The 20,576-nt window shown below is 52.7% G+C and overlaps 1 protein-coding gene across 1 annotated transcript in view; it reads left to right on the top strand.

Annotated features, from left to right (window-relative positions):
* ABCC1 (ATP binding cassette subfamily C member 1 (ABCC1 blood group)) overlaps positions 1-20,576 on the top strand; it is a 127,497-nt gene that overhangs the window by 101,514 nt on the left and 5,407 nt on the right. Inside the window, exons 20-27 of the mRNA XM_080830949.1 lie at positions 4,793-4,883; positions 6,912-7,047; positions 8,473-8,680; positions 9,828-10,138; positions 14,827-15,026; positions 16,549-16,675; positions 17,222-17,323; positions 19,603-19,749. Of these exons, the coding sequence (XP_080687075.1) occupies positions 4,793-4,883; positions 6,912-7,047; positions 8,473-8,680; positions 9,828-10,138; positions 14,827-15,026; positions 16,549-16,675; positions 17,222-17,323; positions 19,603-19,749 (1,322 nt within the window). The remainder of the gene's footprint in view (positions 1-4,792; positions 4,884-6,911; positions 7,048-8,472; positions 8,681-9,827; positions 10,139-14,826; positions 15,027-16,548; positions 16,676-17,221; positions 17,324-19,602; positions 19,750-20,576) is intronic.

The following is a 20,576-nucleotide window of genomic DNA, read 5'->3' as shown; positions in this document are numbered from 1 at the left end:
ACAATGCAGAGAACCAGGAAAAAGGCTGTCCGTCCCCTGGCCCACGCGCCGCAGGGGCTGTCGGTGTCCGTCCCCCCTCGGCCTCCCTCCTGAGAGGACCAGCATCCCGCTGCGCTCTCAGCCATCAGTCCCGCTTGCTTTTCTGACCAGTGGGTCGTAAGCACCTCCCCCCATTACCAGGATCTGTCATAAATACCCAACAGCTGCTGAGAGTCCTTCGTCCACACAGCACATTCCTTTAGGCTGTCCTCAGTAGCCGTATTTCTTCCACTTGAGCATGGAGAACTTTCTGGGCCGACGCGGGTGGATCGGGCTGGGTGATGCAGCCGGTCAATTCCGTTTTTGGTCAAAAACGAAGCGTTGACTGTAAAGCGGTGACTTGGATTCTTCCCTCGAGGGAGGCTGGCCTGCTGGCCCATGCCCAAGCAGAGTTCCAGAACCTTCTTGAGAATAAACAGCGAGCTCTGAGGTGCTGGCTTTGAGGGCCAGTGACTGGCTAGACACGGAGACCTGGGAGTGGTACTTACTAGGTTCAAGAGTGGGGACAGTGCCAGGCTTCTCGGCATGACAGCCTCACACCTGGTACCTGGAAGCACTCAAGAAACATTTATTAGATGACAAGTTTTGGGCGTTTGCTTTAAAAAAAAAACAAAACAACTTAACTGTTGTTTACCATCCCTCAGCCGCTGCCCCCTTCAATTCCCCCTTCCTCTGCTTTAGTTTTCTTTGTAGCTCTCAGCATTGCCTGATAGCTGATTCTGGATCTATTCTTTTGTGTGTTCTCTCTCTCTTTCTCTCCCTTGAAGTTTAAGCTCCATGAGGGCTTTTTGGTTACCTCTGTGTCCCCACGACCGGAGAAGAGTGCCTGGCACATAGTAGATGCTCAGTATAATGTGTGATAATAAGCAAACGAGTACATTATGCCTTGATTATTTAAGACATGTCCTCTGTAAGCTTTGAACATTAACACAGCTGTGTAAATACTCAGGTTGGAAGGAAATATGCACTGATATTACCATTTCTCCAGGGTTGGTTTAGAAACTGGCTTTGTGGGCGTGGGCTTATGATGGCATCGTGGTGGCCCATGGGGTGCCCGTTGTAGCACTGGAAGGTCAGCTCTGCTTGTTCACTTGGCCATTCATTTGTTAGTCTGTCCATGTGCATATCAGGTTTATACAGAGTGCCTGCTGTGTGCCATGGGGAACCTGATACTTGAGCCACTGTGTGAAAGGGTTCCCCTTGGATTGTACAGTGAACATCCTGTGCAACCACACATGGCCATCTGATGTGTCTGGGGCTGAGAATAAAGTAGTGGGTAAGACCTACTCTGTTCTCAAGAGCTCACAGTCTTGAGGGTGTCTCCCCTCTCTTGGGGGAGACATATGCCAAATAACGAAGGGTGCGGTGGTGCTAAACGCAGTGATGGAAGCAAGCCTGGGGGGCTGTGAGAACCCTGAGAAGGCATCCTCATCCCAGCCTGGGAGGGCCCAAGATGACATCTGTGCCAAGCCACCTTCTCTTCCCCTTTTCTTGGCTCCATGTGCGTCTGGCTCAGAAGGCAGTGTACAGCCCAGGCCCCTCTCATAAGCAGCATCTGTCATCAAAGATCTAAAGGCTGTGAGCCGGAGCCAAGGCCTGTGCTGTCTCCCAGCCGCCACACCTGCCCTGCCCGGCTGTAGCACTTGACTTTTTTCCTTCTGCTGCTGTGAAACAAGGTGTAGAGCCTGAGGGTTGGCCTGCATTGTTCTAGATCTTCTTATGTCTAAACACATTTATCATCTTTAGCAAAAGAGCTGGCCCCATGCAGTGTGCTTGTTGGGATCATCCCAGCACACGTGGGATGGGAATACTGAGGGTGGCAGGTGCCTTGGTCGTCTCTGCTCCTCAGCGTTAGGAGAGGACCTCCATCCGTCCCCTCTGGGCACTTAAATGGCGGTTCCAGGAGGGAGTGTTGGCTTGGTTCTTAATACTTTCCTGGATCTCGTGAATTCTCAGGTGGCAAAGTGGTGGCCGAGGCGAGGGAGGGTCAGTGACCCAGGGGTTACAAGTAGCTGTGCTTGCAGGAGGAGGATGTGGGCAGACGGGGCCTGTTGCTGCGTACTCAGAAAGAGGCCCTTGACCATCTGTATTTCTGTCCCCTTCCATTCATCCAGCACTTCTGGGCACCTACCATGTGCCAGGCTTTGCAGTGGGCACTTGTGGAGACGGTCTGAACTCCCAGATCTCTTGTTCCTCAGCTGGGTGGCCTGGGCTAAGCGTTACTGTTCTGTGGGTCAGAGGGCCGTGATGAGCATGCCTTGGCGGAGATCCTTTTGGCAGAATGCTTGGCACATAGTGGGTGGACAGTGAATGGCCCACCGTGTGACCCTCACAATCCCCCTGTCACCTCCTGGGCATGGTCAGGACCCCGGCAGGCCAAAGTAGGATAGGGCGATGCGTGCGTGATGGATTCACTGCGGGTGGCTGGGGGCACGCGGGGGGACGGGGGTGGGGGATGTCTTTTAGCAGAGTTTCACTGTGGAAGGCTGCCCTGGCTCCCTCTGGGGAGGTGAAGGCGTGAACCAGCCGCTGGAGCGGACCCATCCCTCCTGCCTGCCGCAGCAGCTTGCGGCTGAGGGTCAAAGGGCTCTTTTGTAAGACACGGAAGCCGGCTCCTGCCTCTTCAACAAGGGTATTTACTGGAAGGGGAAGCAGATCTCTCATAAATCAGAGGCCAGACCGAACAAGCAGGACTCAGGAAATGGAAACTCCGGGAATCAGACACCTTTAGGACAGATCAGCCGGAACTGTCTTCAATCATCAGGGCCACTGATGGTTCATAGTCCTGGGGAAGGGGCTCTGATGAGCTGACCTTGGGTCTGCCAAGACTGTAGGAAGAGGGAAGAGCTGATTCCTTGCAAAGAAGGCAGGCAGAGAGGTGGACCGACCCATGTTCCCATTGCCTTCTAGGATTCTTGGTCCCTCCCCTTGCAGAGGAGAATTTTCCAGCTGTCCCCACCAGTGTATCATACTGTGGGCTAATTGGGTGGAGAAAGGGGGTTATGGGAGGCCACTGTGAGGTCTCCCACAGACCTTATGGGTCATCTTGAGTGAGGAACAGAGGGAAGCCTGCAGCTTACAGAGGCTGGCCTGCATAGCCAGGCGGGAGCAAGGAGCTCTCTGGAGCCCCTGCCGTGGGGCTAGGTCTCTGGGAATGTTTTCAAGCATCCCTGTCCCCGCACAGAGGGAGTTGGGCAAGGCCAGGCCTGGGCCTCCAGTGCAGTGAGCCCGGACCGCATGCTCCTGCACGGAAAGTCCTGCTTGTTGTTGTTCTTCTTTTTGATGAAGTTTAGTTCTCTTTTTTTCTAAATTTAAGCAGAAAAGATGCTGCCGTTAAAAAGAAACGTGTAAAGCAATGAATCTCTATCTTGGCTACAGGCCAGAATTATCCATAGAACGTGTTTAATAAGGCGAGTAGTGCCAAGCCCTGCCATGGCCTGTCACTTCCCAAGCACCACATGTGGCCTCACTCATCCTCCCACTTACAAAGGGAGCCGCTGTGGTCACTTGCCCTTTGCACATGTGGAAGTTGAGTCTCAGAGATGTTTATTGCTTCCCTTCCACATACAGCTAGGAAGGGAGAGAGTCCTCCATTCCGGACTGCGCTGTGACTCAGCGTGGGGGCCCGGCCTCCCTGCAGGCAGAGTCTGGCAGACACCAGAGCCGGGCCAGGGGCATCCCTGGGTGCACAGGTGCCTGCATCATTCACAACCAAGAAGGCGAATCACCGGTTCGAATTTGCCCTGCCCCCAACTGTGCACCCCCCGTGATGCCCCGCCCCGCTGTCCGTCTTCTGTTTCTTCCCATGACTGTCATCTGAAAGAGCCTGCCTTTATGCATTTGATATCAGTTCGTGTTCTGCGAGCGTGTTCCCAGAGTCACCCTGTCACTGCCAGAGCTGCGCATTCGTCCCCTCCTGGGACTTCTCCCTTGCACACCCTCCCCTCCTCTTCCAGGCCAGCCCTGGGGAGCCCTACGCCACATCTCTGCTGTAGGCTTTCTCTCTCCTGGCACCAGCGTGAGATCAGGGCCAGGCTGGGGTAATGATAACGCATCCCTGAGTGGCTGGAATAATGAAGGGAGATGTGTTTCAACAGAGCATGGGGCCACCACTCATTCAGTGTTAGCCACTGTCAGGTTATGGGGATGAGCGTTGATGCCGGCTGTACCCGTTGAGGGAAATAGCAGTGCTGCAGGTAACCTCTACCCCACACTTCTGGACCTCCCTGTGGTCTGGGTTAACTCTTGGCACTGGGACACAGGGCGGGGTACCCTCTGGGACCCCCCTGTTGGCTGATGCCCTTGTCAAAACTGGGGGGCACTTGACTATCACCCTTGCTTGGGATGCTTGGGGACCAGACGGCTATGCACTCTTCCCCACCTGGCTCCTTGTATCCTGGCCCCTTGGACTAAGTTCTGTGCGGCTCTGATGCTGTCAGCCGAGTTGTGTTACACCTGTCGCCTGCCCCTGGGATAGCCACGTACTCGGGCCCAGCACCCGGTGCTCCTGGGACCCTCAGGCTGCTTACAAGTCACTGTCTCTGCCCCACGGAAGCCAGCTGGCTCTACAGACCTCCTGCCCCTGTGCCGGGAGCCTGTCTGTGGCCTCAGCCAAGCATGTCTTGCTTTCTGAGCTTCCTGGTGGCCAGGCTATCTGCCACGTCCCATCCAAGTGACGGGTTTTCTTAAATGCCTGTGGTCTTGGCGTCCAGCTCTGGAAACCACAACTTCCCCCTTTCCTCTCTCCTGCCAGGGTTGACAAGTGTCAGCAGTCCAGGGAAGGAGGGGAAGCAGATGGAAAACGGCATGCTGGTGACGGATGTCGCAGGAAAACAGCTGCAGAGGTATGAGCAGAGAGGGACACCTGTTGGTGTGGGCTCTGCAGGCCCCTGCTTCTGCCCCCTGCCTGAGGGGAGAGAAGAGGAACAAGGGTGCCAGCAGCTTGTGTGACCTACTGAAGAATGCCTGAGTTCCCCGGGGTCATGGAAGGGGGAGGCTTTCTGCCTCCTTTCCCAAATTGCTATGGGGCCTCACGTTTCAGGGGCCCGAAGGGGGGTAGGGGGCCGCACTGCTCTTCTCAGGGGCACGGCTCACACAGGCCTCAGGAGGTAACCGTCTGCCTGCACTTGGGACACTCAAGGTCCCTGCAAGAGGTGGGTCTCTGCTCAAGTCATTGAGAGGGGCCTGCAGTGTTCAGGCCTTTAGGGCCAGCATTTGAACCAAAATAGTCACAGTAGTAGTGACCATGATGCTGTACGCACCCTTCGGAGCCCGGCACGGTGCCAAGCCCTGCGCAGTCTCTTGAACCTGCAGGTGGTCACTCTTGTCGACCCACTGGATAGGGGAGCAAATGGATGCTCTCCCCAGGTCATGCAGCCAGACGGAAACTGAGCTTGGACTTGACCCCAGGCCCTTCCTCTGAGCCAGCGCTCCGAAGTTCTGTGCTTTTGCTGCTCTAAAGGAGGTTGCTCTCAGCTAGATTTTTAAGGATTTAGTGGGCAACTTTCTGTGGACTTTGTGGCTTACCCTCTCTGTGCCTAAGTTTCCTTACCTGTCAGATAGGGTCTGTGGTGTGCCTACCGCAGAGGGCTGGAGGTGGGGAGCACCATGCATAGTGCATGTGACACACTTAGCACGGTACTTTTCTCCCTCAGCACCTAGTAAAGAGCACTCACATTATTGCATGAGCAGGGGCTGCTGCAGTTACTTCCCTGGTGTCAGGAGGTTTCACAGAAATGAGGCTGGGGATGAACCCAGATGAAACTGGCGTGAGCAGCTCTGCCCTTTAGAACACTGCCCATGGTACCCTCCTAGAATCTGATTTTTTTTTTTTTAAGATTTTATTTATTAGAGAGAGTGCTAGTGGGGCAGAGGGAGAGGATCTCAAGCAAACCTTGCACTTAGTGCAGAGCCCGATGTGGGGCTCGATCTCAGTACCCTGAGATCATGACCTCAGCTGAAACCAAGGATCGGGCACCCCGACTCTGGTTTTTATCGTATGGGATAGGTGGAAATATTTCCCCCTCTGTTGGTGCACCTGTCAAAGTGGTGAGCTGGGTGTATGTGTGAATCACGTAGAATAGGGTCTCGCCCAGGGCGTGCAGGAGCACTGCCGGGATTCAGGCAGGCGGCCAGTGTGATCAGTCATGGTTGCTGCCCTCTGAGAATTTGCTAGGAAAACGGAGACAAGACAGCACCTCCAAGTGGTCCTGGGACCTAGGGGCAGGTGACGGTGGGAGGCTCGCTGGGCAGAACCGTGGGTGTACTGAGCACAAGCACAGGGAGCACTGAGCATATCTGTCGCTATGTAACAGATGACTTCAAAGTCCGTGGCTTGGGAAGTCTGGGTATGGCTCAGCTGGCTTCTCCACTCTGGGCCTCGCACAAGCCGCAGCCGGTGTCTGCCAGGCTGGGGTCTCATCTGAAGACAGGGCTGGGGAGGGATCCGCTTCGAAGTTTACATGGCTGTTGGCAGGATTCCATTCCTTGGGGCCTGTATTACCGTCCTCACTTCCTAACTGGAGCTCCCTGTTCCCAGCATCCTGGGCCTCCAGCCTGCGAGCTTGCTTCATCGACACATGCAAACCAAGGAGGCGAAAGGGAGCGTTAGCAAGCAGGATGGACGTCACACCCCGTCCCTTTGCCCTTGTGGGTCTGAACAGTGGCCGAGAGAGGGTGTTCCTGCACGTGTGCCCACACATGTGCACATAGCACACACCCATCCCCCCGTGTCATTCGCCAGGGTTACAAATCCCCAGGCGAAGGGACTGGCTCGAGGAGGTCTTCAAAGAGAGCTTGGGGCCATGTGATCTGTGATAATGTGTCTTGATCTGTGTAAAGCTGATGACCCCCGTGTGCCTTGGTTTCCCCAGACAACTCAGCAACTCCTCCTCCTACAGCGGGGACGTTAGCCGCCACCACACCAGCACGGCTGAGCTGCAGAAAGCCGGGGCCAAGAAGGAGGACGCGTGGAAGCTGGTGGAGGCAGACAAGGCGCAAACAGGGCAGGTGAGGGCCGGCTGCCCCTGTGAGGGCTGTGGCCCGCGTCACTGCACACCAGGTCCTTGCAGAACGCTTCGTCGATGTTGCATCTTGTCTCTCCACGAGCCCGTGCAAGTGCTATTTTCTAGTGCTGGAAACAGGCAGCAGAGCCTAGATGACTTGCCCAAGGTCACAGTCAAGGGACAGCAGAGCTAGAATGGGAACCCTGGCGGTCTGACTCCAGGGCTGGCGTTTGGAGCCTCTGCCGTACTGACCGCCACCTCCTCCGAGTGGCTGGGGGCTTCTCTTGGCTCTGGGTGACCCGGGTGCTTTATATCACGTCTTCCCATGGTGCAGGAAGTTGTAGATCAGATGAAGTTCTCTGGGAGATAGCACCTCCGTCACTTCACCTCCTGTGACTGTGTGTGTGCGCACACGTACGTGTGTGTGGTGGGATTCGTTTGCTTCCGTTTCTCTTGTAGCCCTAATGATTCCAATGTGAGAAAGTCTGAGTTTGGTGCCCGTTTATCTTTCTTGCATGTCTCAGTCCATTGGGGCTGCTCTAACAGAAGTGCATGAGCTGGGGGGCTCAGAAGCAACCCGCTTTTATTGCCCACACTTCCTGGAGGCTGGCCGGCATGTGTGGCACCCTGCGAGGGCTCGCTCCGAGGGATCCTCAGGGACCGCCGTCTGCTGCCCATGTCCTCAGTGTCATGAAGGGGTGAGGGAGCTCTCCGGAGCCCCTTTGTTAAAGGCACTGATCCCACTGTGAGGGCTCCATCCTCACGATCTGACTGCTTCCCACCAGCCCCTCCTCTGCGTACATCACACCAGAGGTTAGAGACCCAACACGGCAAACTTGGAGGGACACGGTGTTCAAGTCCATCGTGCTAAGAAATCGCCAGCTTCTCTCTGTCACCGGGAGAATTGGTTTCAAGCTCTTGTTTTGTTGTATGTGTCTTACAGTCCTCTATTTTGGGCACGTGTCAGTAATTTTCCATTTATGGTAACGATCCCAAGTTTATTTTTAAAAATGCATGTGGTATGTTTTAAAAAAAAAAAATAGGGAACAGAATTTTTAAAGGAAGAATAAGTACACACGGAAACAAGCCACCCCTGAGAGGTGGCACAGGAACTCGAGAGGTCAGGATGCTTCTCTTGGATCTGCCTGGATGTGTGTGGAATCCTGCACGGCACCAGCCCTGCTCTGTAATTATGCGTTGATCTGGTCACTGAAAGCCTGTCTTGCCCTTTGACTGGGAGCTCCATATGGGCAGAGACCTTGACTTTATTTCTTGCTGACTTTGTCAAGTAACTAAGGGGGATGTGCCATGAGCATGAGCGTAGGCGGAGGGTGTGGGGGACAAGATGGCCCAGCTGCTGCTGGAGTGCCTGCCCTCGGGGTGCGGTGGCGGGAGGACCTGCAGAAGCCTCCTCTCCCCTGCTCTGCAGGTCAAGCTGTCCGTGTACTGGGACTACATGAAGGCGATCGGACTTTTCATCTCCTTTCTGAGCATCTTCCTTTTCCTGTGTAACCACGTTGCTGCTCTGGCCTCTAACTACTGGCTCAGCCTCTGGACCGATGACCCCATCGTCAACGGGACCCAGGAGCACACTAAAGTCCGGCTGAGCGTCTATGGAGCCCTGGGCATTTCACAAGGTGGGGGCCCCTCCCCTGCCCAATTTGGGCACTTGGAACGGTTTCTTCCATGTCTCCCCGTTTGTGCGTGTTTTCTGGACCCCCCAAACTAAGCCAAACCCATGTGAACAGTACCTGTCCCTTAGTAGACACTCAGATACTTACAGAGTGAATATTTCTTGAATGCTTTGTTTCACGGGCCCCTAGGAGATGGAGAGAAGCTCTCGACGTGTCCATTTCACAGATGAGCAAAATTGAGAACGGCAGCCCCCCCCCCCCCGCCCCGGAGCATTGGCGAGCAAGGAAGGGCCCTTGCCCCTTATTGCTCTGCGAGGGTGATGGGGCTTCTGTAGACTCTAATTTGTGGGCTTCTCTGTGCCTTCTAGGGGTGGGAATTGGGTCATGCTAGTGGTTCTTGGTGCAGACTGTGCTGTCCCACAGGGACATCTAGCCACGTCTGGAGGTCCTTAGAGCCGTCACAGCTTTGATTGGGGGTGGTGTTCCTGGCATGCAGAGGCCAGGGATGTCGCCGGGTGGCCCGCCGTGCACAGCACAGCCCCCATAACAGAGGATGATCTGGCCTCGAATGTCAGCAGTGACGAAGTTGAGAAACCCTGTTTACCCTTCCTGTGGGCCCATGAAGGTCGCCAAACACAGCAGCGTTAATAGTGACAGCCGCTGTGAGCCCTTCCTCAGTGTCTGCTTATGTTCTGAACACTTCCATGGGTTTTTGCAGACCGGGGCCGAGACCCCCATTTTAGAAATACATCACAGAAAGTTCTGTTGCATGGCACTGGCCTGGAGGAGTGTGGGACACGGAATATGAGCATGACCTTGGAGCGGCTGCCTGGATCGGAACCGCAGCTCTGCTTGCTGCTGGTTGGCTGACTCTGTCGAGGGCAAAGGAGTTCACCTGTCTGACCTTGAGTGTGCTCCATAAAATGGGTGCTAAGAGGCTTTACATAGAGTCAGTGTGAGAAGTAGATTCATGCAAAACTCCTGCGTAGTGTATAATCTATAGTGAGTCCTCAGTAAACAGTAGCCACTACTGTCCTCCTCATCATTGTTGTCATTCTTAGAGGGCCTCTTGAGTCCGTACAGCCACTCCTCCCCGCCCCCCCGCTCGGCCCGTGTCCCATCGCGGTATTTACCGTGAGAGTATTTGTAGGTGTCTCGGTGTTCGGCTACTCCATGGTGGTGTCCATCGGGGGGGTCTTCGCTTCCCGCCGCCTGCACCTAGACCTGCTACACAATGTCCTCCGGTCACCCATGAGCTTCTTCGAGCGCACCCCCAGCGGGAACCTGGTGAACCGCTTCTCCAAGGAGCTGGACACGGTGGACTCGATGATCCCGCAGGTCATCAAGATGTTCATGGGCTCCCTGTTCAACGTCATTGGCGCCTGCATCATCATCCTGCTAGCGACGCCCATCGTCGCCATCGTCATCCCGCCGCTGGGCCTCATCTACTTCTTCGTCCAGGTGAGAGGTCTTGGGGAGCAGGAGGGGCCCTGCTGTGTATGCTACTTCCGTGTGAGCTAAGGGCTCACTCCACCTGACCCCACTGTGGAGTTGTTGGGGATTTCCTGGAGGAGGGTTGAATTTGTTTTTGTCAGCTTTAAATACTTATCAGAGGGGGTATATATATTTATTATAATAAGTTATAATAATAACAATGATAGCTTATAGCAATAATGATACTATTAAAATTGATTATTAAAATTAAGAGTGTTATGAAATTCTTGAGGTCGTAAGCCCCCTGCAGAAAGTGGAGATGTGAACAACAGCACCTTAAACAGGATAGACATCTGTCTTTTTCTCTCCCGGTAGAAATGTAGAAGTGGGCCGTTCAGGGCTGGTGCAGCAGTTCCGCAAGTCTCTTACTATCCTGGACTGTTAATATCACTGCTTTTTTTTTGTTCTCCCGTCCTCACATAAGCCTTCATTCTTAAGTTGATCTCCTGGCCCAAGGCAGCTGCTGAAGCTCCAGCCATCAATCTGTAGTTCAGAAAACAAGACCAAGGAAAGGGAACAGAGCAAGGGAGCATGTGACCGCCGAGTGCTTGTGGTCCCTTAGGTTATTGCAGCATAAACGGTGCTTGCAGCTGTAGGTGAGTGTGTCGAGGGCCTGGTGGCAGAGCTGGGAGTGCGAACTCACGTCTCTCTGTTGTGTTGGTAACCACAATGCTGCACTGCCCCTTTTTGCCCTGAAAAGCTTAACAGCAGCACAGTTGTCAGTGGGTCAGTGGTTTAGATGGGAGCCTAATGACTGCAGCCTGGAGGAGGAGTGAGAACCGCGAAGCGCTCCGTATTCAGGCTGCACTGTGGCTGCTCGTGCCGGGTCCGGGTCCGGAGGCGTTGGTCCAGCCCTCCTTGCCCCCGCACTCCACCACGCTGCGGCCCAGTGGTCGGGGAGCAGAAACGCAGGTGGAACCACAGCGGGCAAGTCTGGTTCTCGCGCCCTCGTTGTGTTCTCTTTAAATTGGTGCCAGCTTTTTTAGAAACTTCGTCCTGCTGCATTTGCCAAAAATGGGACCCGTGTTCATACCCTCGCCGTGCATTTCCCTGAGGGAGCCAGTTCAGAAGAACCAAACGGGCCACATGCTGCATTCATAGCAGCTCACACAGCTGCCAGCAGCAGGACTTTGAGCCCCTGTGGAGCCATTCTGTGCCGGGATCTGCTATCCGTTAGCGGGACGATGAGGGAGATGCTGTTGGGATACCGCTGGTATTATTTTTAAACAACAAGGACAGTTCAGCAAAGGATCCTGTTGTATATGCCCTGTCATTACAACTAAGCAGGCATAGAGCACGTGTGACGGCTGGAAAGGGAAACGGCAAAAGGAAAACATCGTGTCTCTAAGGGCTGGGATTATGAAAGAATTTTTTTATTTTCTTTATTTTTTTTTTTAAAGATTCGTGTATCTTTGAGAGTGTGTGTGCGAGTGGCGGGGAGGGGCAGATACAGAGGGAGAGAGAGAGTCTGAAGCAAACTCTGTATTGAGCACGGAGCCTGACGTGGGGCTCAGTCCTGTAACCCCGAGATTGTGACCTGAGCCGAAACCAAGAGTTGGGCGCTTAACCACCTGAGCCACCCAGGTGCCCCGAGTGTGGTTTTCTTTAATGGCTTTTAACTAAATATATCCTTACTCTACAACCCAGCAGTCCTCTCTTCTTAATGTATATGCAAAAGAAATGAGAATGCATCCAGAAAAAAGATGCTAGAATATTTTTAGCATCTTGGTTCATGATAGCCCCAAACGAGAAACAGCTTGGGGTTTTTGACCCAGAAGTCACAAGAACTTTCTGGGGTGCTAGAGATGTTGTAGATTTTGGTCAGGTAATGGGTGTGCAGGTGTAAATAAATAACAAAATTTATCAAGCCTTGGAGATTTGGTTGCATTTTCCAGTGTAATGTAAATGTATGTTGTATCTTGAGGAAAAAGTGGGTTTTAGATATATATATGTTCTCTCTCTCTCATCAGAAAAGATCTAAAGGTTTTTTGTTTTTGTTTTGTTTTTTAAGATTTTATGTATTTGTTTGACAGAGATCACAAGTAGGCAGAGAGGCAAGCAGAGAGTGGGAAGCAGGCTCTCCGATGAGCAGAGAGCCCAATGTGGGGCTCGATCCCAGGACCCTGGAATCATGACCTGAGCTGAAGGCAGAGGCTTTAACCCACTGAGCCACCCAGGCGCCCCTAGATCTAAAGGTTTTACAGTGAGATTGGAATAAATCTCAGAGTAACGGATTTAATACAAATTTTTTAAAAGATTTTATTTATTTATTTGACAGAGATCACAAGTAGGCAGAGAGGCAGGCAGAGAGAGGGGAAGGGAAGCAGGCTCCCAGCTGAGCAGAGAGCCTGATACGGGGCTCGATCCCAGACCCTGAGATCATGACCTGAGCCGAAGGCAGAGGCTTTAACCCACTGAGCCACCCAGGCGCCCCAGATGTAATACAATTTTTAAAAACAGATTTATCTGGGGGTGCCTGGGTGGCTCAGTGGGTTAAAGCCTCTGCCTTCAGCTCAGGTCATGATTCCAGGGTCCTGGGATCGAGCCCCGCATTGGGCTCTCTGCTCATCGGAGAGCCTGCTTCCCCGTCTCCCTGCCTGCCTCTCTGCCTACTTGTGATCTCTGTCAAATAAATAAATAAAATATTAAAAAAAAATAACAGATTTATCTGTTTATTTTAGAGAGAGAGGGAGACCGGGAGGGAAGGGCTCAGGGAGAGGGAGAGAGAGTCCCAACCAGATTCTGCCTTGAGCACAGAGCCCAATATATAGGGCTCGATCCCATGACCCCAAGATCATGACCTGAGTCGAAACCAAGAGTTGCATACTTAACTGGCTGCACCACCCAGGCACCCCGGTAATTTAATTTTTATTTAATCTATCTGTATCATCCCCTCCCCAATGTTTAAATGGGTATCCATTACTGTTTTAATTCAGAAGCAAGTCATTTTTATATAAAGGTGATGCAAGAGGTAGGACAATGTGGAATTGTGTTGGGGCTTCCTTGTTGCCTGAAGGAGACATTTCTGGTTTGTGAGCTGTTTTGGCGTCCATGAAAACCTCCCGGCCACAGGTCCGATAGCTTAGCTCCCAGTGCACCGCGTGGCTCAGACAGGGTCGTGTCGGGCGTACCTCCTACCCACGAGCACCGGGCCCTTGGTCTCTGAAAGAGTGAGGTGAGTCTGGGGCGTGAATTACGTCTCCTGGAATGGAGTTTAAAAGGGAAGCTAACCGTTGTTCTTTTTTTAAAAACTGAGTTTAAACACAAATACATCTCAGCGTTGCTTTCTGTCGTAAAAATTCTGAGCACAGGAGAAGTGGGGTAAGTTGAACAGGGAAGACTCTTGGGAATGATTCCCATCCGGGATGTTGAGAAAGAAAGCCAGAGGGAGGAGGCGTCACGGCTGATGGTCACGGGGCAGATCCCGCAGGGCCAAGGCGTCCGGAGTTGGTTCATGGCAGTGAGCTGTCACCTGACCTGTCCTCAGAGGATGGCAGAGCCACCACCGTCCTGGGACCGCCCGGGCTGGCGTGGGCCTAGGTTAGCCGACAGAGTTGCCGGGGCCCCGAAGACCGCCCAGGTGTGGGTGCCAGTTACCGTGTGCGCTGCCATCAGGAAGGAAGCTGCTGACCTCAGAGCCCCCACACAGGTTTCCTGCTCTCTGTGGAAGGTCTCCACCCCAGAGCGGCCCCAGGAGGCAGGGAGGCCGTGTCCCTGGCCACCCTGTGTTTCTGGGTCTGGCTCAGCTGTCTGGCTCTGCTGCTTGTGGGGCGGCTGCATTTACGTGAGATCCTGAGCACCTCTGGAACGGGGACCCCGGTCTGTGTGTACCGACAGGCAGACCAAGGCCACGAGAACTCAGTGTCCTCGAAGGACCAGGCCGCGCTCCGTGCGTGGCTCCTTGAAGCTTCCAGGGGGCGAGTTGCTTCTGTCCGTCTGCCCTGGTTAGGGCAGGAGCAGAGCCGATGGGCGTCTGCCCACGGGGTCAGGTGGAGGCCTGGATGTCCTCCAAACGTGTACCCAAAGCCACACCACTGGGGCCATCCAGTCCCCGAGGTGAGCGGCGTCAGGCAGGCTGTCGCGCCTCACAGCCGGGCTCTCTTGAGGCCAGACCCCAGCTCGGCCGCTGGTAGCCGTGTGACCCCAGGGGAGAGCGTAGCGAGCTGCTTTCTGGTTTACTGAGCATCAGCAGGAATGAGCGCCTGCTGGATTTCTGGTCCGAGTCCCATGAGCTGATGTCTGGAACTACTTGGAACTGTGCTAGGATTGCGGCGTCTGGCTGGCTCTGTCGGTGAAGTGTCTGCCTTCGGCTCAGGTCACGATCTCAGGGTCCTGGGATCGAGTCCGAGGCAGACTCCCTGCTCAGCGGGAAGCCTGCTTCTCCCTCTCCCTCTGCCCCAGCATGTGGGCTCTCTCTCTCACAAATAAATAAAATCTTTGAAAAAAAAATTAAAAACAACTGTGCCAGGAGGGTGGCCTCTCCCTGAGCGTTAGCTGCTGTCACTGTCACCTCTGTGCATGCGGCGAGCACCCCGCCTCCCACATGTCACCTCCCGGAGGTATCGTGCAGGTCCAGGTTTTCTCCAGCGCAGCTCCGGGGACCCGGCAGCGTGGGAGGGGCTTTGCCCACTGCCCGGTCCGTTCTCTTCCCCCAGAGGTTCTACGTGGCCTCGTCGCGGCAGCTGAAGCGCCTGGAGTCGGTGAGCCGCTCCCCGGTGTACTCCCACTTCAACGAGACCCTGCTGGGCGTCAGCGTCATCCGCGCCTTCGAGGAGCAGGAGCGCTTCATCCGCCAGAGCGACCTGAAGGTGGACGAGAACCAGAAGGCCTATTACCCCAGCATCGTGGCCAACAGGTGGGCGCGCGAGGCCCCGCGGGGGCAGGTGGAGGCCTGAGAACTCCGCCCTCGTTCCTGGAGGAGGAGGGTGTAAAGCCAGGCTCCGGCCCTCACGACTGGGCAGGGGGACAGGACGCAGTGACCCCTGAGAGCAGGCGGGAGCGCTGTAGCTCCAAGCGTTGAGTGAGGGCCGGGACCACGTTGTCCTGGCGTCAGGAAACGCTGCCGAAACTACCCATTCGCTGTTGTCCTGATGATGTAAGATCGCCCGGGATGGGCAGACTCAGCCAGTATTTTTGTGTCCTGATTCTCGGCTGAGGGGGGATCACCCCCCCCCCACCCCTGTGTGATGAGCGTGGGAAGCCATTCCCCAGTCTTAGGTTGGCCCCCCTGAAATTGCCGTGCCCCGAAGATCATGAGTGGATGGATAATATCAGTGGAAAAGACGGGACGGAAGTTTGCTCCTTGTTGACTAAATTCAGAAAAGCGTCTGATCCCTCAAAGGGTATCCTCCTCACTGATGCCCTCACACGTGTTTTGAGACGTGGTATAAAAGATTCTGGGAGGGGGTGACAGCACCCTGGGAGCTTGCCATCCTAACCAGCCGTCAGCCCCGTCATACACAGTATCATCCTGTAACGCAAGACTAGGAGACCATGAGTTGTTGGGGACCCTCCCTCCCCTGCAGAACTAGTGTGTGGGTCACATCTGGCTCTGTCTTTGGGAGAAGCTACACACCCGGGAAGATCAGTCATGTGAATCCGAAGGGCTGTATGTGACAAAAAGATCAACACCCCCATCTCTAAGGTGCTTCACACCTTGAAATATTAATATTCCTAATGCCATGTGATATCTTACAGAAGTTATCTTTAAACCAGTAATATATCTGTTTATACTTCCAAAGGTGAAGTAATCCATTTTAACATGTCTAAAAGGGGGATGATGTGGCTCTGGGAACATTAGAGCAACATTGAAAATAGTAGCTTTTCTCCCCCTTTCCCCTTTCCTACCAAGAGAAGGTTATTTTAAAGTAATCTCTACACGCAGTGTGGGGCTCGGACCCATGACCCCGAGATCAAGACTCGAACACTCCACGGATCTTGCTCCGTGAGATCACCAGCTGGGCACCCCCAAGGGACGGTTATTTTAAATCAGTGTTGCTTCTTGCAGTTGATGACTTCTTAGGAATTTAGGAATTTTCCTGGACATCATTTTAAAGATGGATGTATATGGATATATATATATGGATATATTTTAAAGCTTCCAGTGAGAAAAAGTTGGTTCTCACCAGGGCGAGCTTCACTTTCCTGGGAAGTCAGCTTCTAAAGAACTCTCTTTTGATCCCTGGGGTTGTCAGACTAATGAGGAAGTAGGGAGGCCGTGTCCCTTTGGCCGTCCTTCCCCTGTGAGCTTTTCTCGGGAAATCTCGGGGAATTAATGCAGTTAGCAAAGTGACCCCCACCCCGCCCGCATGAACCAGAAACCGGAAACTCTGGAAAGCTGACACCAGGTCTGTGTGTGTCTGTGTGTCTGCGGGCAGGTGGCTGGCCGTGCGCCTGGAGTGTGTAGGCAACTGTATCGTCCTGTTCGCTGCCCTGTTCGCCGTGATCTCCAGGCACAGTCTCAGCGCCGGCTTGGTGGGCCTGTCTGTGTCGTACTCATTGCAGGTAAGGGGGGGTGCTCTCAGCCAGATTTTCAGGTTTTCTTCTTGGGGGAGTCAGTCGTCGGATTCCTGGGCCTTTGCTTTGAATCCGGGCAGGAGCTGGGGGAGCCGCTGGAGGCCGAGCGGCATTTGAGAAGCCCAGTGACCCAGTGGTGCTGGGGTGGAAGGGAGACATGTGGCCAGGATTCCCCTGAGTCAAGGAAAGCCCGTGATGGCCTGCCAGGGTGTCTCCAGCTACAGGAAGAACGCTGTCCTGGCTGTGACTCGCCCTCCCATCACGGCTCTCGCTTGGGCACCCAAATTTGGATACGTGGTATTTTCCTTTTACCATCTAGTTCGAAATATTTACTGATGATGTTTCTCATGACTTGCACGGCCCAGGGCTTATTTTGAAACGTGTTTCCTTACGAGGCACGGTGTAGCCCGTCCAGGTGATAGCAGTACGTGAGGTTCATGTTTTCTGGACCTATTTTACCTAGGGCATTTTGTAATTCGTAACTACTTCCCAAAGATAATGCAACTCGTGCTCACTCTAGAAGCTCACCCACAGGTCACCACGTACTTGAACTGGCTGGTCCGCATGTCGTCCGAGATGGAGACCAACATCGTGGCGGTGGAGAGGCTGAAGGAATATTCAGAGACAGAGAAGGAGGTAAAGGCCGCAGCCGGCCTGGCCTCCCCTGACCTCTTCGGTGTGACTTAACCCGGACCATCCGCAGAGCCATAGCCGGCGGGCCTTCGACAGGCAGCCTCTGTTCAATAAGAATTGTCTTCTGTTACTTGTCATGTATTTGTGTGGGGAAATGAGACATTTGTTTCCTCTTTGAAGTTTAGAATTGAGTACCCGAGAGGTGATTCAGAGCGTGGAAATTCACTCACCGGAGGCTTAATACATGCATATTGTAAAAATGAGGACGGTGGGAAGGAATTGACCTAAGTTTGGGGAACCCTGCACTTAACTCAACCAAAGTCTGCATTTTATAGATGGAGCAAAGCATGGCCTAGGGAGGAAAAGTGGCTGACCCGAGGTCACATGCGGTCAGAACGGCTGGGAGTAGGACCCCAGTGTCCAGACTTCAGTACCGCATTGTCCTCAGAAACTGCCTTTTTCTGCCTGCGATGGTAGTGATCATAACGATAGTGACAGTAATGCCTAGAGAGACACCTCTGCCCCCCTCACCGCCCGTAATGACAGTGACCCGTATTGTGCCCTCAGAGGGGCCTCAGGCCCTGAAGCACACATCTGACATGGAATAATTCATACAACCTTCCTGTAGCCTCGTAACTCCCGTTCTGTCATGATCCCATTTTACAGATGAGGAAACTGAGACACAAGGTTAAGTTATTTGCCCGAGATTAAATGGCTGGTAAATGGCCGACCCAGAATTTGCGTCTGTGCCGTTGGCACACTGCCTCCCAAGAGTGTGCCCCTTGGGAATGAGACCACGGCCCTGGGTAAACTATCTCGAGGGATCTACAGAGGTGAGCGATGCCCTGTCGTTCACACTCTCACACAGGTGAGCCCAGTCCCCCTTCATCAGAGAGCATGATTCAGGATGGTGTGAGCGCCCCCTGAGGAAATAAGTATGTATTACACCAGGGATTTTCCCACTCTACTGAATTTATTTTTTTACGTTTTTAAGATACAATTCACATGCCATGCAGTGCATCATATAAAGTATGAAATGGAATTTATTTTTTAAATTATTAAATTAAATTATTTAAGATATTTAATATTTAATAAAATTATTAAAATTATTAAATAAAACAACTATTAAATATTAATTAAAATTAAATTAATTATAAATATATTAAATATTAAGATTATTAAAATATTAAATTTATTTTTTAAAATAATGTTTTTATTTCTTTTGATTATTTTTATGTTTTTAGGATAAGAACATATTTGAAAAATATAAAAGAAAGTAGAGCTCATACAGGGTCTTACCACTACTAAAAATATTTATTTGTTTATATAGACTGTATTTTCCCAGTTAGAAAGTTCCATCCACTTCCTTTCAGTGTCCTCCATGTTCTTACAGCTTATGCCCTTCCTTTATATACCTAAATTTATAAAAGGGAAATATACTTGTAAAAAAAAAATTTAATATAGCAAGTTTATGGGGGAGAAAGGATGAAAGCTCTCATTCATCCTCTCTGTTCCTCATTTTCCCCGAAGCTACCCCTGATCCTGGCCCCGAGCATATGCAGTTGTAGCTCTCAGGAAGTGTTGAATTTAGCTAAGAAACTCTTCAGAAATAAGGGCTGTGTGACCCTGGGCAAATTACCTACCCTCTCTGTGTCCATTTCCTTATGTACAAGGACCCCATTCACGGGACTGTAGTGAGGATTAAATGAGGTCATGTGACAGTAATCTTTAAAAACATTAGCCATTGCTTTGTCCTCCAAATATAGGAGGCACCCAGAGTAAAACTTCTACTGTTGTGCCTGTCAGAGAGGACCACTCCTTCATTGATTGAGTCCACAAATATTCATGGAGCCCCTGCTGTGTGCTGTGGCGGGTTGAGGGGGCTGGAGTGTGGCAGTGAACAGTGAACCAACCCGTCCGCATACGGTGGACATCTCAGGGGGCATGGACAACAGAATAAGCAAATAAAAGCACACCTCAAGTGTTAGGAGGTGCCACGTGGTCTGAAGGAGATCCGAGCAGAGTTGGGGATTGAGGGCACAGAGTCAGGGCGAGCTCTGCATGGCCTGAGATCAGCACGTGAGGGAGTATGCCCAGAGGGGAGTTTGAGGAGGGTGCAGAGGCCCAGAAGCGGGGCACACAGGTGCGTGGGGAGCAGAGTGAGCCGGGGGAGGGAGAGGAGGTCAGAGGGGGATGTATCGCCGGCTCTCTTGTAGCCCTGAGGCTCCTGAGGCAGACCTAAGATTCCTTCCCCAACACCCCATTCCCTACCACCCCCCCAGGCTCCCTGGCGAGTCCCGGAGATGACTCCACCCAGCACCTGGCCTCAGGTGGGCCGAGTGGAATTCCGACACTATGGCCTGCGCTACCGAGAAAACCTGGACTTGGTTCTCAAGAACATCAATGTCACCATCGATGGAGGGGAAAAGGTGGGTGCGCCTTGTCCCCCTGACCGTTCACAGCAGGGCGTCGGTTACAACCAGGCACATCGTTTCCCTGGTTTCTCACAGTCCAATTCCATGGGCTGGAGTGGCCTTTTCTGGCAGGGGCTTTGTGGAAGCAGAAGCTGCTAGAGTGTCCCAGCCGCATTATGTACTGTCAGCAGGGAGCCAGATGAGGCCTGCAGGTAAGTTTTGAAAAAATCTGAATACGTTGTAAATACTGAAGAATCTGGTATGTCTTAGAAAAGATCCATTTCCTGCCCATTTTTTTTTTTTTTTTTTGAGTGAGTGAGCATGTGCGCTACTGGTGAGAGGAAGGGCAGAGGGAGAGTATTAAGTGGGTTGCAGGGATCAGTCACATGACCCTGAGACCATGACCTGAGCCGAAAACAAGAATTGGATGCCTAACCGACTGAGCCACCCAGGCACCCCTAATTTTCCTGCTTTTCTTGAAAGATCGAACATCTAGCAACATGGGGCTTATACTCCCTGCCTGTATCTTTCTAGACAAGACAAGAACCTCCCAGCTCACCCAGTCCCTCCCCATCTCACTTATGTGCCTACTTGGCCCCCATGGGCATTGGAGTTTGCCACCTCTAGAATAGAAAGATGCCATCGTCACTACTAGGGACGGCTTAGTGAACATGTGAAGTTGTCAGAATTCTAGAATATATCCCTAGTCCCAAGTTGTTCCTGGAAGACGTCCTTGCTCTGAGATCTTGAGACCCTCCTTAGGAATCAGATGAAGGGTCTTCCTGGCTGTCTGCCAGAGGACAGAGTTTCTTTAATCTCTGAACATATGTGTTTTTTTAAAA

The sequence above is a fragment of the Martes martes genome, assembly GCF_963455335.1.
Source record: "Martes martes genome assembly, chromosome: 18".
Lineage (NCBI taxonomy): Eukaryota > Metazoa > Chordata > Mammalia > Carnivora > Mustelidae > Martes > Martes martes.
This window is presented reverse-complemented; position numbering and strand designations above follow the sequence as displayed.